This window comes from Pholcus phalangioides, unplaced genomic scaffold (genome assembly GCF_987345545.1).
Source record: "Pholcus phalangioides strain wild (caught in Gottingen) unplaced genomic scaffold, Ppha-v1.0 ptg000015l_1, whole genome shotgun sequence".
Classification (NCBI taxonomy): Eukaryota; Metazoa; Arthropoda; class Arachnida; order Araneae; family Pholcidae; genus Pholcus; species Pholcus phalangioides.
In genome coordinates, this window is record NW_028301608.1 from 20289727 (window position 1) to 20303907 (window position 14181).

The 14181-nt window shown below is 37.5% G+C and overlaps 1 protein-coding gene across 1 annotated transcript; it reads left to right on the forward strand.

The window, feature by feature from the left end:
- Window positions 1-204: 204 nt before the first annotated feature.
- LOC149075638 (NPC intracellular cholesterol transporter 2-like) lies at window positions 205-8984 on the forward strand. The gene is made up of 4 exons (XM_089243123.1): window positions 205-567; window positions 3548-3646; window positions 5985-6160; window positions 8741-8984. The coding sequence occupies exons 1-4, from the start codon at window positions 477-479 to the stop codon at window positions 8828-8830; spliced, it is 456 nt and encodes a 151-aa protein (XP_089099249.1). The 5' UTR covers window positions 205-476; the 3' UTR covers window positions 8831-8984.
- Window positions 8985-14181: the final 5197 nt, after the last annotated feature.

A 14181-nucleotide genomic window follows, 5' to 3' on the forward strand; every position in this document is an offset into this window, starting at 1 on the left:
AAGAATACATTTCCGGTAGCCATTAAAAAAATTTCCATAACAAATGGATCATATTACGCTGAAATTGAAAGGAAACGTGGATAATATCGAATGTATTTCATACATAATAATACTGAGAGAGAATTGAACTGTGAAAAAAAGTGAAGGGAGAAAAACATCGGACAGAGTGAAGGACATTTAGAGAGACTGGTTTTTCCTCTAGTGTCCAATTGTGTGGTTTGGCGCATTGAGGCAAACATTTCGTAATTAAGGAAAGAAAACTCTAGAAAAATTATAAAAAAAAGTTGGGAAACAACTAACGAAGAAGGACCATCTGACATAAAAAAAATAATAATAATTCAGAAAAAACTGCCATTGATCTAACTTTCAAGGTCTAAAGGAGAACGAGCTTCTCTTTTCTTGTTCATGGCAAGAAAACCAGTAAACTGACGGTATTCAGAATTATTCGGCATTTGTTATTGACTCATCTGATCGCCATGATGTACAACGACGTCCTTGCCGCGTTTTTGAGTTTGTTTGTGCTTCTCGCTGCGTCAAATGCCAAGGATATCGAGTTCAAAACTTGCGGTAAGTGTCAAATGACATTTATGAACCATTACGCTTATTTGCATGCTAAATGTAAATCAAATACACTGCTGCCTATAAATTGAGTAGAAATGTAGTCGAACTCAGTTATAATGACTCAGGAGATTCCACATAGTTTTGTTGCTGTAACTGAGGTTGAAACCTTCAAGATGCTTTAATGAAAGAAATAAATAATCAGAGGAATTGATGAAATGAACAATTTTATACTTGATTTTAAAATTAATTAAATAAATAATCCTGAAATTAATAAAAGAAATAATTCTAAAATTAAGCTTCCGGGGTTCATCCGTATTGAAACATATTGAAAATTATTCTTATTTTAGAAAAGAAATATGTAAATTGGTGATATGAGTTACCATGTTTTCATATCTCAACTGGGCAATTCAATTAATTAGACTGGATTTTTCAATTAGTTAAAATGGCTATTCAAGGGTAAAATATTCAGTTTGCCTTTATTTTACTTTTAACAGCTGAAATCTTGCTTGGCAAAGTTCAATAGTTGTTATCTTGAATTTTATTCCTTTTTTCCTCAATTTGGTGCGATTTTATAAATCTCCGAACACGGAGAAGTTTAAAAAAAAAAAACAAAAAACAACAACAACAGCAACAAACAAACAAAAGAGAAAAAGACACCGATAAGGGAAATCAACTCTCAAGAGTATTGTACTTACTCATATAACTACGTATTTTGTAATTACACGACGTTAAACGATGTACTTTCTGAAATATCAACAACAGTGAGGAAAGAAATATGGTTAAATATGGTATAATGGGGTTTTTCACGATGTATTTTCAGTGTATATGTTACTGCCAAAGCCCATTAACTCTGTCAATGTCCGAATTTTGGGCTTTGGCCAGCCAGTTCGCGAAGTGGCTCTAGATCCCTGGCCAAAGTCCAATAACAGACACTTGATTCGGGGTCATCCCCAATTTGGCGTATTTTTTCGTTTTATAATTATACATACGATAGCAATGTCAACCCATCAAACCGCAGTGACGATGCGGTAATCATTTTTTTCCCCTTCAAAATTTGATTTTAAAAAAATCATATGTCTATATTATTAGAAAAATAAGTTTTTCTTTCGTGTCACATGGAGCTAATCCAATAAAGCTACTATATATATATAGTCATGTATCACACGTTCACGAAGAAAAAAAAAACGGATTTGGTGCCTACCGAACCGTTTAACATCGGTACATCGGACTTTGGTAAGGGATCTCCAGTTGCGACCGGCCAAAACCAATCATTTCTGAAATCGGATTCTGATCAAACTTCTCAGTCATTTCACGAATTGTCCGCACATCGTGATTTGACAGTAACATATATTTATCCGTTATACGATTCCAGATTGACGATTACTGATGTTTCAAGATGATTGTATCAATGTTTTTACTATTTATTTTATATTTTGTTGCCTTCGTTTGAGGTGACTATGTTTCTTTGATTTAATAAAACTTTCCGGATACACCTATCCTTCGGGACCGCTTCGATATCTTTTCGAGATGGGAAGCGGGGTGTTTCCGGTCTTCAAAGGTCAAAGTAACATATATTCATATATAGCCATAGAGAGACCATAGACCGTAGACCGTTTAGGTTTAAGTATTAAAAGTATAATCGGATGCTGTCAATGGTACAATATTTGATGTACAGCATATACCATCGTACCATACCGTTGTACAGCATGTAATTATTTCATTATGATTATGGTGAAAATTTTAGAGAGAAGAATACGGATCACATAATACCGGATCATAATTAGGATCATAAATACCGGACATTGATAATTATTACAAAAAATTGACAATTGTCAGTGAAGACGATTGACAATTGTCAATTATTGCGCATAAATGGGGGCGGGGCGGGGAGAAGAGTTACCACGGGTCTGCAGTGGATTAAAATGTATTTCACGAAAAAAGTTTGCAACTTATATATAAATATGTGGGATGAATACTGTTGCAGTGAGACATGAGTTAACGAACGCCTTGACTTGGGAATCCTTCGACTGACGGAGGTTTTCTTTTCGTGATTTTTCTGTCTCGGCTAACGAATGCGGATTCGGCTAACGAAAATTTTCGTTGATATGTGGATGCGCGCTCTAACATAAAACGACCTCGTCGCGAGCTGAATTTTCGCTCACATCATCATAATTACTGTTGCTCGAGCGAGCCCGATTAACTCATGTGCACCTCGGATTTTTTTTCCCGGATGTACCTGCACCTTTCTACACACTCTAAAAGTTTTTGAACTGTTTCATATAAAATGAAAGATTCAGCTAATAGATAATGCATTGGGGGAGGGGGGGAGCCTATGTTTTTTCAGACTCTTTAGCGTCAAACTGAAAGGTCTGGACATTCTAGGAGAATATCTTTTCTATCTGCATTTATAAGACACATAAATGAGCTGAGAGAGACCAAATGACAAATGGCGGGGGACACCCACGAACTCGACTGAGTTGTGGCAAAAACAGCTTAGGTAGACCAAAGTTGGTGTTGGTTGTGTACACGTAAAATAAAAAATATCTCTTCAGCATCTCTCATCTTGTAGATTCTCATTTGTTCAATCTTGAAGCTGTTCAGTCGGTTTTTGTCTTTTATAGCGCTACATGTTGTTTTTAAAAAGCTTATCTTCAAATTTTTGGGTCGTTTCTGGAATGAATTAAAACGATTTTCCATACAAACCTACGGGAAATCGCGTTTCGGGTTACGAACGTATAACGTTTCGACGTTATAAACAAGGCTCATTTACACAATTATTTGTTAGAATCAGCTCGGACCACCAATTATTGACGTTTCAGTTGAGATTTCATTACACGCGAAGTCGTTAGAATTGAGTTTCACTACATTATAATTAGAATATTGTATGAAGAATTTTACGGAACATGTTATGAATTCATCTGAAACTAAATTTCAATTTTATAGGAGTTCTTTTTTCTATTATGATAAAAGTAATTTTGATTCTTAGGCGGAGAAGTGAGAAATGTGAATGTGGATTCGTGTGAAGAAGAGCCTTGCACGTTTCCAAGGGGAGGATCGGTTGTTATCACAACAAAATGCTTGTCTAGTAAGTGATATTCTATTTCCTTAACGTAACTAACTATTGATTAATTACATTTATGATTTATTAAATGATGAACATGAACTATCACAATAATGAAACGAATTTTCAAGTGATTTCGATAATTACATTGTCTCTAACCTACCTATTGCATGTGATTTTTGTAAACCATTCCTCGAATATCAATTAACAAGCTCATAACTTGATGAATTGAATAATTCTCTATAACGTGATATACTAGTTAATGACGACTTGAAAAAGAGCATGAAATATTTTCTCATTGTATTCCACGCCGCTTAACGTGATCACATCGGTTTCTAATAACAATAACAGAATGATAACTATTTCCGAAAATCAATTCCATTTGCAAGTACGTTGACCATACATCCCGTTTGGTCAAATGGGACGTATGGTAAACGACTATTGGCAAAACGTGTGATAATTGTTTTTCCTTCCTTCACACACACCGTCGATTCTCGTTTTAACGAATACCGTATATAATAGCGAAAATTTCGTTCTAACGAAAACTTTTTTTAATACACCCAGATAAGTTTACATAAGAACAATATAAAAATCTGGAATTACTTTATAACGAAATTTCTTTATAACGGAATGATTTTTTAATCTCTTGGAGTTCGTTACAACGAGATTCGAATGTAGTTTTAAAATATTCAATCGTTTTTTTCCTTTATGCTTAAATCCTGAATATTTTTTTTTATTCAGCCGCTGTGTGTGAGGCGTAAGAATGGAAACTGTTTGTTGCTTATCACAAATTACGATATTTTTTTAGTGCACACAGTACATTTCATAGATCCCTTGAGAAAGCCTCTCGGAAGAAGAAATTTGAATCTAGTGAACTGAAACAGATCAAGAACTGAAGTCTGGTCTATTTCTTTGTAATACATTTGCTTTCACTGCAGGGAGGCCATTGCAAAAGCAGCTCCACACGTAGTACATGGATCACAGTGAATACTACGCACCGATGACTGAGCACGTCAATGTTTGGCAACAACGGAAGGAGGAGATAACATATTCAAGCCTCCTACGCAGTCTTGCTGCCTGATAACGATAACTTACGGGGGGAGGGAATAAGTTTGGTTGATCCTTAGCTTCAAGATGCGAAAAAAGGTAACATTATCCGAAGTCCCGATAACTGTAAACGAATTTTTTTCCCCGTTATGATATTGGTCCGCTCCGTTGTTTAGGAAAATGATAACAGCACCCGAATTATAACATTATCCGTGACTTTAATAAGCGGCGTTCACTGTATATAATGTACCTCCTTCCACTTCACATGTTATGCTTGGGATCCCAGGCGGGGCCAATCAACCCGATTTATATGTAACGTTCAATGTGTATTTTTAATAAAAACCTGCATAATCATCGAACATTTTGGTAAGTGTGATAAATTTTGTTCATATACAGTTGAATCCCGTTTTAAGGAATACCGCTATAGCGGAAATCTCTTTTTAACGAGCACTTTTCTAATCCGTCCAGATAAGTTTACATAGAAACAATGAAAAAACCTGGAATTCCTTTATAACGAAATTTCATTATAACGAAGTGATTTCTCCGGTCTCTTAGAGTTCGTTACAACGGGATTCGTCTGTATTGTGAATTTATAACACTCACCGGTGTTATGATAAATCGCCGATAAAAATTACTCAAATTTACTAGATATTAAGCTAAAACCTTGTGCAATTGTTATTGTTGGTATTATTTGCACGTGTTGATTACATATGAAGAAAGTGCGAAACTTCATAATAGTTAATTATGATCCATTCGCAACCGGCACCAACCTAATCACTGTGATTAACAAAATCAAGCAATGTACAAGAGCAAGATTCAACTTCTGCTGTTCGGCAGCAACTTCTGTTCAGGACATTTTCTACCGGCTCCGCTTCTTTCTGTAATGGTGGCCTCTGCGAAACCGTCCATCCCTTTGGGAAAGAGCGCAAACCATCCCAAGATGGTCGCTCTGGGCGGTCAGCGCTCATGTCTGTCTGTTTGTAATGGTGGCCCTGGAGTTGGCCTAATCCTAAGGGTCTACTAACATTTTATTTTGGGCTTGAAACCAATTTAACTAGGATAATAATGCAGTTAATATATACTATAATTAAAACAATAGACGGATTAAGTGCAACCAAATTTTCAGGTAGATTTTTTTTGGATCCTCAATATACCTTTGTTTTCAGTTATTTTTTCTTCCCTCCAAAAATAATAAATGCCTTTTTTTAGTGACTGTTTTAGGCATTTTTATTGCCCTTTTGTTCGTTTATTTTGCCAATTTTTAGTGCCTAAACTTCCGGGCTCTATTGATGACTAATTTCAAAATAATTTCTAGATGTCAACGCTGAGAAGTTGAGATTGACGATGTATGCCAACCTATCTGGATTTGAGGTACCATATCCGGGAATGAAGAGGAACGCATGCGTCAACAAGAACATCACATGCCCCATTCACGAAGGCCAAGAAATCGAATACGTACAGATCGTTCCGGTCAAATCCTTCTTCCCTCGGGTAACACATTTTGTTGACTGTTTATTATTATTATTGTTGTTGACCGTAAGGAGTTCATGACGAAATAGAACGTAACAAGTAAGAGCCATATACGGGAAAGAACAATAAAATAATATTTTTTCATAATTCTAATCTTTTACCGTAACTTGGACCCAAAAAAAGTGTTCATTTTTGTACATTTCTTACCAGAGGGAAGCTTCAAAAACATTGATTATACTGATAATCCAATTTTTACTACTTTTGTGATGTTTTTCTAAGATTCTAGGTTCCATTCAAACCAAAATTGTAATTTTATACATAAAAATTAAATTATTTAAATTTGGATTCAAGTAACTCTCTCAAGGGTTTAGGGTTACTCAGACACAAGCTACATATCCCATGAAATAAACAACTGGAATTAGTAATGGGCTAAAGTTGGACCTAGGACCTGGAAATAAGACATTTTATTTGTAAGGGAACGAACATAGTGCACGCTGGTTTCCGATTCTACGAGTAGGTGGCATTACGGATTGGTTTAAAACCTGAATTTTAAGTTAGTTTCTTTTTCTTCCCCAGATTATATTTACTTATACATGCGTGGTGTTCTTTTTTCTCCCCATAAATTTCAGCAGGAATGTCGTTTTAACGTTTGCGGAGCGGCCATTTCGAAACGCGCCGGCGCGTTTGCGTTTCATGTTAAACCATGCATTCTTTGATGACAATTGTTTGTATTGGTGTGTACTATCACCTTTCGAAGTTTTTCCCGTATTTTCTGAATCACCCTGTATAAGCCCAAAACTGTTGATGTACGTGTGAATTTTTTGAAATTTCATTCAACGTTTATAAAACCCTCTAATTCAACAAATACACGGTACAGACGTGTGATTTTGGTTTATAACCTTCAAAATATGTGGCAGGATATCTTATTAAAAATTATTTTAATGATACAATTATTAGATTTTTAGAAATCGCGTCTCAAAAGCAAGTAAAATGTCAAAAAATTCCTTTTCGTAAAGAAATGGGGCTTACATAAATATTAAAATATTAAAAAAACGATATTTTCTTCCAAATTGACGTTTTCAACAAAGTCGGATACCTTGGCTTAAAGCATGGGTTTTCCAAACTTTTCATTCCATTGCCCCCTTCTTCAGAATTTTTTTTCTCTCATCGCCCCCCAACTCAAGTAAACCCATAGGATCCTAAGTTAAATTCGTAGCTTCTATCGCCCCCCCTGGACCATTCCATCACCCACCAGGGGGGCGATATTGCCCACTTTGGGAAACACTGGCTTAAAGTATGAAACTATTTTATTTTATTTAGCGACAATAAATTTTTTTTGCAGAATTTTCACACTTTGAATTTTATTAACGTTTTCGCAATTTGTGAACCACAGCGTCAATCATTGGCTATAAATGCTGTAAACTTAACCCCGTAAATATTGCATTCAAAAATATAGAATTTTTTTTTGGAAATTACTTTTTGGGGCAGGTTCTATATCAGACTGATTGGTCGGTTTCGCAAACTGGGACACTATAAAAAGTTAATTAATTTATTTCTTCGTGATACGACCCCTAAAAAAATATGACATTTTAAGAAATCGCATGTCATTTAAAAAGTTTTGAAATGGGAAGTATATTTCTAATGTCCACACACACTCACGCACGGTTGCTAGTTTTGTGGACAAATAATATGAATTAAAACCTGTATTAAAAAAGGATAGGAAATTTAGCTTTATTGGAAAAATACGGATCTTCTTTAAAGTTCTTCGCTTACGCCAGGGGTGCACAACCTCCAGCCTGCGAGCCAAATGCAGCCCCCACCAATGGATAGGTTCAATCCGGCCAGCGAGAGATGTTCTAGGTATAAAATGATCAATATACACACACAAGACGTCAAATACCTAGCCTGACCATGTTTTCTTCATAAAAAATACCGGATATCGTCAAATGCAAGTAAAGTTCCCATTTTCAGTCGAAATAATTGTGGCTAATAAAGGTGCCATTTACAGCTTAAAAAATGGTCACACGCAAGTAAAGTTGTCAATTACAATAAAAGTAATTGGCAAAATTAAGTAAAGTTGCTAACTATATCGCTAAAATTGCTGAAAAATTGTCAATCGCGGAAAATGATGGGCACTCTGCAAGTGAAAATTTAGTTCCCAAAAAAAAAATATGTGTATGACAAATATGTGAGATCAATATATTTATATGGCTATGATTAATTAGATTCACAATCATCATTATATAGTTTATATTAAGTCACGGAAATTGTCGTAGTTCTTGATTTTGAAGATTCAAATAGGCCTGCAGGGGGTCACGTTGAAAATAACGGCGAAAAAAGGATATTTTTTTTCACACACGGCCAAAATTATGGGAACATCCCGTAAAATACATCTCTTTCACGAACAAGTTTCTGGCCATCGAGCGGCAGAAATATCGCTTCTCTGGCCAGCGGATTGAAAAGATTGTGCACCCCTGGCTTACGCCATTCTATACTTATTCCGACAAATAAGGTATAATTTTATCTTTCATAAATACTATTGTTTTAAAATACTTTAAAATACTTAATTTTAACTGTAAATTATTTGATTTTTCGAAATAGGTTAACACAGTAGCCAAATTCGAGTTGGTCACCAATGACGAGCAAGACAAAGTTGTTTGCTGCTTCCAGACACCTGTAAAAATCATTTGATCAGTTTTAGCCTTGTATTATGATAAAATTATAAAACTTATCATGAATCATCCCAATGTTCTTACCGGTACCTGATTGATATTATGTTGTGTGTGTGTAAAATATGTTGGTTTTTTTTGATAATTTCGAATAAAGAGAACATTTCTTTATCTAATATGGGCTTAGTTTTACACAAGTTGCGTTCAGTTCTAACAATTTACATTTCTTTGAATTATAGACCAATGATTGATCATACAATAAATACACCGTATTTCTTCATTTCTGAAAAATTTTGAAATTTCCGAATAAACCTTCTGATTACACTGCTAATACAAGTTCATATCTCAATGACATTGTAATGTTTTCATAATATACTGAAGTGTTGATTTTACCAAATCTGGCATCGGTTTTGCCGAATTAGCTCTAGTTTTCCAGATAAAACGAAAATTATAGTCGGGAGGGGTGGCGGAATGATCATTGCGCCGATAGCCCTTCATAATTCAATTGGAAGTGAAAATTATATTTCAATGGCAATACATAAGCAGCGCACATTATCACATCGAAAGTGTGCATTATAAATATTGTACAGATAATCCTTGCAAAGGTGTTTCAGTGATTTTAGAGTGATTCTGAGGCGCTGATTCCGAATCTGGCATTGGTTTTCTCAGACGGGCTCTAATTTTTGAGATAGAGTAAAAATTTAATTTTAATGTTAGTAAATAAGCATATAAATAACATTGTCGAGTGTATGCATTATCTTAAAAAACTAGAGCCAACTTGGCAAAAACAATGCCAGATTCTGAATCAGCGCCCCAAAATCACTGAAATATCTTTGCTAATGATTTACTGTATTTACTTATATACACTGCTGGCCACCGTAAATGCAACACCCTGAAGGAAGCATGCAAATAATATGAAATTTACAACATGCATTAGCGGAGGTGAGATATGCAAATGATTAGAATTTCAGCGCAGACGCACATCACGCGCGCCTGTGGCGCCACTTCAAAGCGCTATTTAAGGCTTGGAGATTTCGACGATTTGAAGTACGGCAATTGTGTTTTTCTTGTGGTTTTTTCAAAAAAACGATCAATTATGCCTCGTAGAAAACAGCGATCATCTTTTGATCAAGTATCCGAGTTCGACAGAGGAAGGATAGTGGCCTACCGAGATTGTGGATTATCTTTCAGGGAAATCGGTAGTCGTGTTGGACGATACCAAACAACTGTAATGCGGATATGTGATCGTTGGATGCAGGAGGGTACGACGGACCGACGTGTTCGATCGCATCCACCTCAGTGCACCACTTCACGTGATGACAGGCGTATTGTGCGTATGGCAGTGACGGATCGCTCAGCCACATCACGAACCATAGCACAGCACATTCAGTCTGTACCGCATCATCCAGTGTCTGCGCGTATCATTCGACGCCGTTTACAGCAGAGTGGTCTGTCCGCAAGACGTCCATTGCTTCGTCTACCCTTGACGCAGAACCACAGACGTCTCCGCCGCCAATGGTGCGATGAAAGAAGGATGTGGACGGCACAATGGAATGAAATTGTCTTTACTGACGAGTCACGCTTCTGTCTGCAACACCACGATGGTCGGATTCGAGTCTGGAGACCCCGTGGAGAGAGGATGCTGCACAGCTGCGTTATGCACCGCCACAAAGGTCCTGCACCGGGTATTATGGTATGGGGCGGTATTGGATATCACTCTCGCACTCCTCTAGTACGCATTGCCGGTACTTTAAAAAGCCAGCGCTACATCTCCGAGGTGTTGGAGCCAGTTGTCCTTCCTTACCTTCAGGGCTTGCCCACAGCCATATTTCAACAGGATAATGCGCGACCACACGTGGCACGCATTGTCCAAAGGTTCTTCGTCAATCGCCAGATTGAATTGCTTCCCTGGCCAGCTCGCTCTCCGGATCTTTCGCCGATAGAAAACATGTGGTCCATGGTTGCTCAACGATTGACCCAGATTACATCCCCAGCTGCCACACCAGATCAACTTTGGCAACGCGTGGAAGATGCTTGGTCTGCTGTACCCCAAGAACACATCCAAAGTCTCTTTGAATCAATGCCGAGGCGTGTGGCAGCGGTGATCTCCAACAATGGCGGCTACTCTGGCTACTGATTTTGGCAGGAACCACACTTCACAGAAGTCTATAAATTTAATCATTTGATGCTTGGTCAACATGTTATCTACAAAATAAATATTGTTGCGATATCTCTTGTCTTTCTTGGTGTTGCAATTTGGGTGGCCAGCAGTGTATATAGGATCCTATGTTATACCCGTAGCTTCTACCGCCCCCTCCCCGGAACATCCCATCCCCCAAGGGGGCGTTAACGCCCACGTTGGGAATCACTGGTTTAAACTATAGTCACAATTTCTGGATGTGTGATCGTCATGGATTGGTTAAAAACCTGAATTTAACCAATCCGTGTCGATCTCCTATTCAAAAATTGTGACTAGTTCAAACCATGTCTGTGAATACCACCCTTATGGTATTACTGTTGAGAAATCTAATTTTCACTTTATTTCAAAAACTAGAGCCAATCTGACAAAACCAATGCCAGATTCGGAATTAGCGCAGTGCCAATATATATATAAACTGAAGAGCCAAAAAAACTGGTACAGGCATGCGTATGCAAATACAGAGATATGGAACCAATCAGAGTACGGCGCTGCGGTCGACAACGCCTATATAACACAACAAGTGTCTGGCATAGTTGTTAGATCAGTTACTGCTGCTACAATGGCAGGTTATCGAGATTTAAGTGAGTTTGAACGTGGTGTTATAGTCGGCGCACGAGAGATGGGACATAGCATCTCCGAGGTAGCGCGATGAAATTCGGATTTTCGCGTACGACCATTTCACGAGTGTACCGTGAATATCGAGAATCCGGTAAAAAATTAAATCTACGACATCGCTGCGGCCGGAAAAAGATCATGCAAGAACGGGACCAACGACGACTGACGAGAATCATTAAACGTGACAGACGTGTAACCCTTTCGCGAATTGCTGCAGATTTCAATGCTGGGCCATCAACAAGTGTCAGCGTGCAAACCATTCAACGAAACATCATCGATATGGGCTCTCGGAGCCGAAGGCCCACTCGAAAGACAATTCAATACAGCTACTATAATATAGCTATGTATCACACGTCGACGATGGGAAAAAAATTGATCTAGTGTCTACTGGACCGTCGCATATCGAACTTTGGCTAGGGATCTCAGGCCAATTCGCGAAACGGTCGGCCAAATTCCGAATCATTTCTGGAAATCGGACTTTGGCCAAAATTTCCGACCACTTCGCGAATTGGCCGCACTTCGGCTTTTGTGAGTAACATATACATAATTACCGTGGAAAATGTACAATTATATAATACTTCATATAGAAGAAAAATGATAATTTTCGAAGAGAAGAAAGAAAAAGAAAAAAATATACACTTTGTGATAATAATATAAAGTAATAATAATATAAAGTAATAATAATAAATAATAATTTCAAAAACAGTAACTGAGATAAAATAATAAAAAATAGAATAAAAGAAGAAAAATAGCGGAATTAATAAATTCAAAAAATTTTTGAACCATTTTGACCCCCTGAACCATATTTTTTTCTCGTGGCCGCCCCCCCCCTTGTGGAACCCTCTGGGGGCCCCTCCCTCCCATCAATAAGAGAGACCCTTCCTATATATTGATTTAATTTTTTTTTAGCAAATCCATAATAAACAAAAATTTCATGACTAAAATAGACCCCTGATGTAGTGGGCTTTCTATGCAGTGGCTTCTAAAAATCATGGGCCCCTGGGAAAAATGACGTTCCGGGGGATTCCGTACTTAGCTGGAGAGAAGTAACAGCTTGAATATTCACTTAACCTCGCAAAATCATATACTACATACTAGATCACATCACGTGAGCCTCCCTACGAACATCATGGCCATGCCTGGATGATCCTATCAGTTGAGATGGCTCTGATTCTGTTCAGAGCGATTTTAGCAGTATCGGAATGGACGTGGGGCAGACCTTAAACATGGTACTTATTATAAAATGAAAATTCAAGCATTTATCGTCTGAAAGACAGATTGATAGTAGCAATAGGACACAAAACAACTTTGACAAAATAAATACGTTAGAGGCCACGTATACACTCAGAACACACATTCCGGCATGTACCGATGGGTTGCCATAGTTAACGTGAACATAATTATCATGAAAAATACATCATATCTGGGTGATGACCGCGAATCATGTCGTTTGCTATAGGGATCTCTGGCCACTTCGCGAACTGGTTGGCCAAAGCCTAAAATTCAGATATTGACCAGAAGTTAATTTATAACGAAATTGGCCAATTCGTGATCTGGCCTCTCACTTGGCAAATTTTCGAATTGTTTGAACTCGAATTGGCAAATTTCGATCTTTGGCAGTAACATAAATACATGTATGCGTACGCTGATAGTTGCCATTACATATGGTCTTATCTTATATTGTGAGGTGCATACGGACATGTTTTTGTAACCAAAATAAAAAAGAGGAGGCCCATAGGTGAAACTAATTTATTGATAACAGCTACTTCATGGGATATTTCCCCATTTTTCTAATGCAGGTCTGTGATATCTCTCTCCATACTTCCACACACATATATTGATGATTCAGACTTTCTTTTCCCTCATGTCACTGAGCTTCTTATCTACATAATAGAGTGAAATTCAACAGACAATTGTTGAAGCTATCATAAACACATTCCGTCCCTTACTCCCTGCGCTTTATCACTCTTTTTTAAATTTTACTTTTAGTTTGTATGCTTTGAAAAATCGGGAAAAGAGAAATAAACGCGATTAAACGCACCTGTAATCCGATTATGTTCATTGTTGCTTTTGTGTCTGTTTAGTATACACGACAATTTCGTTCCGAAGCTGCTGCATTAATGTATTGCATATCGTTTCCAGCAATATCTTCTTGAATGTCGAATCGTACGTGCTATAAAAACAACTTGAGCATGTCGATCAAAAAACCAGTGCCCAAAGACTTATCATCAGTTGACATTTCTGATGAATTGAAGAACTACAGATGGGCCATCGGAGTACCACGTAAGAATGGCCTGTACTGGTCAGTGGTTTTGTCGGTTCTCGTGCAGGCGCTTACTTCATTTTCACGAAGAGATGTTATCTTTCAGTTTTTGCAAAGCATCACTGGTGGAGAAGCCGAAGAAGAAGACGTCGAGGATGTGATAGACGTTATGTCAAGTTACGATCCGTTCGTGGACCATGTTGCGTGTTTTCGAGATAAAACTCTGAAACAACTTTTGAAGAAGTTCATCGATTCTGCAACTGCTTACCGTCGCAGTATGAAATACACGGAGAAC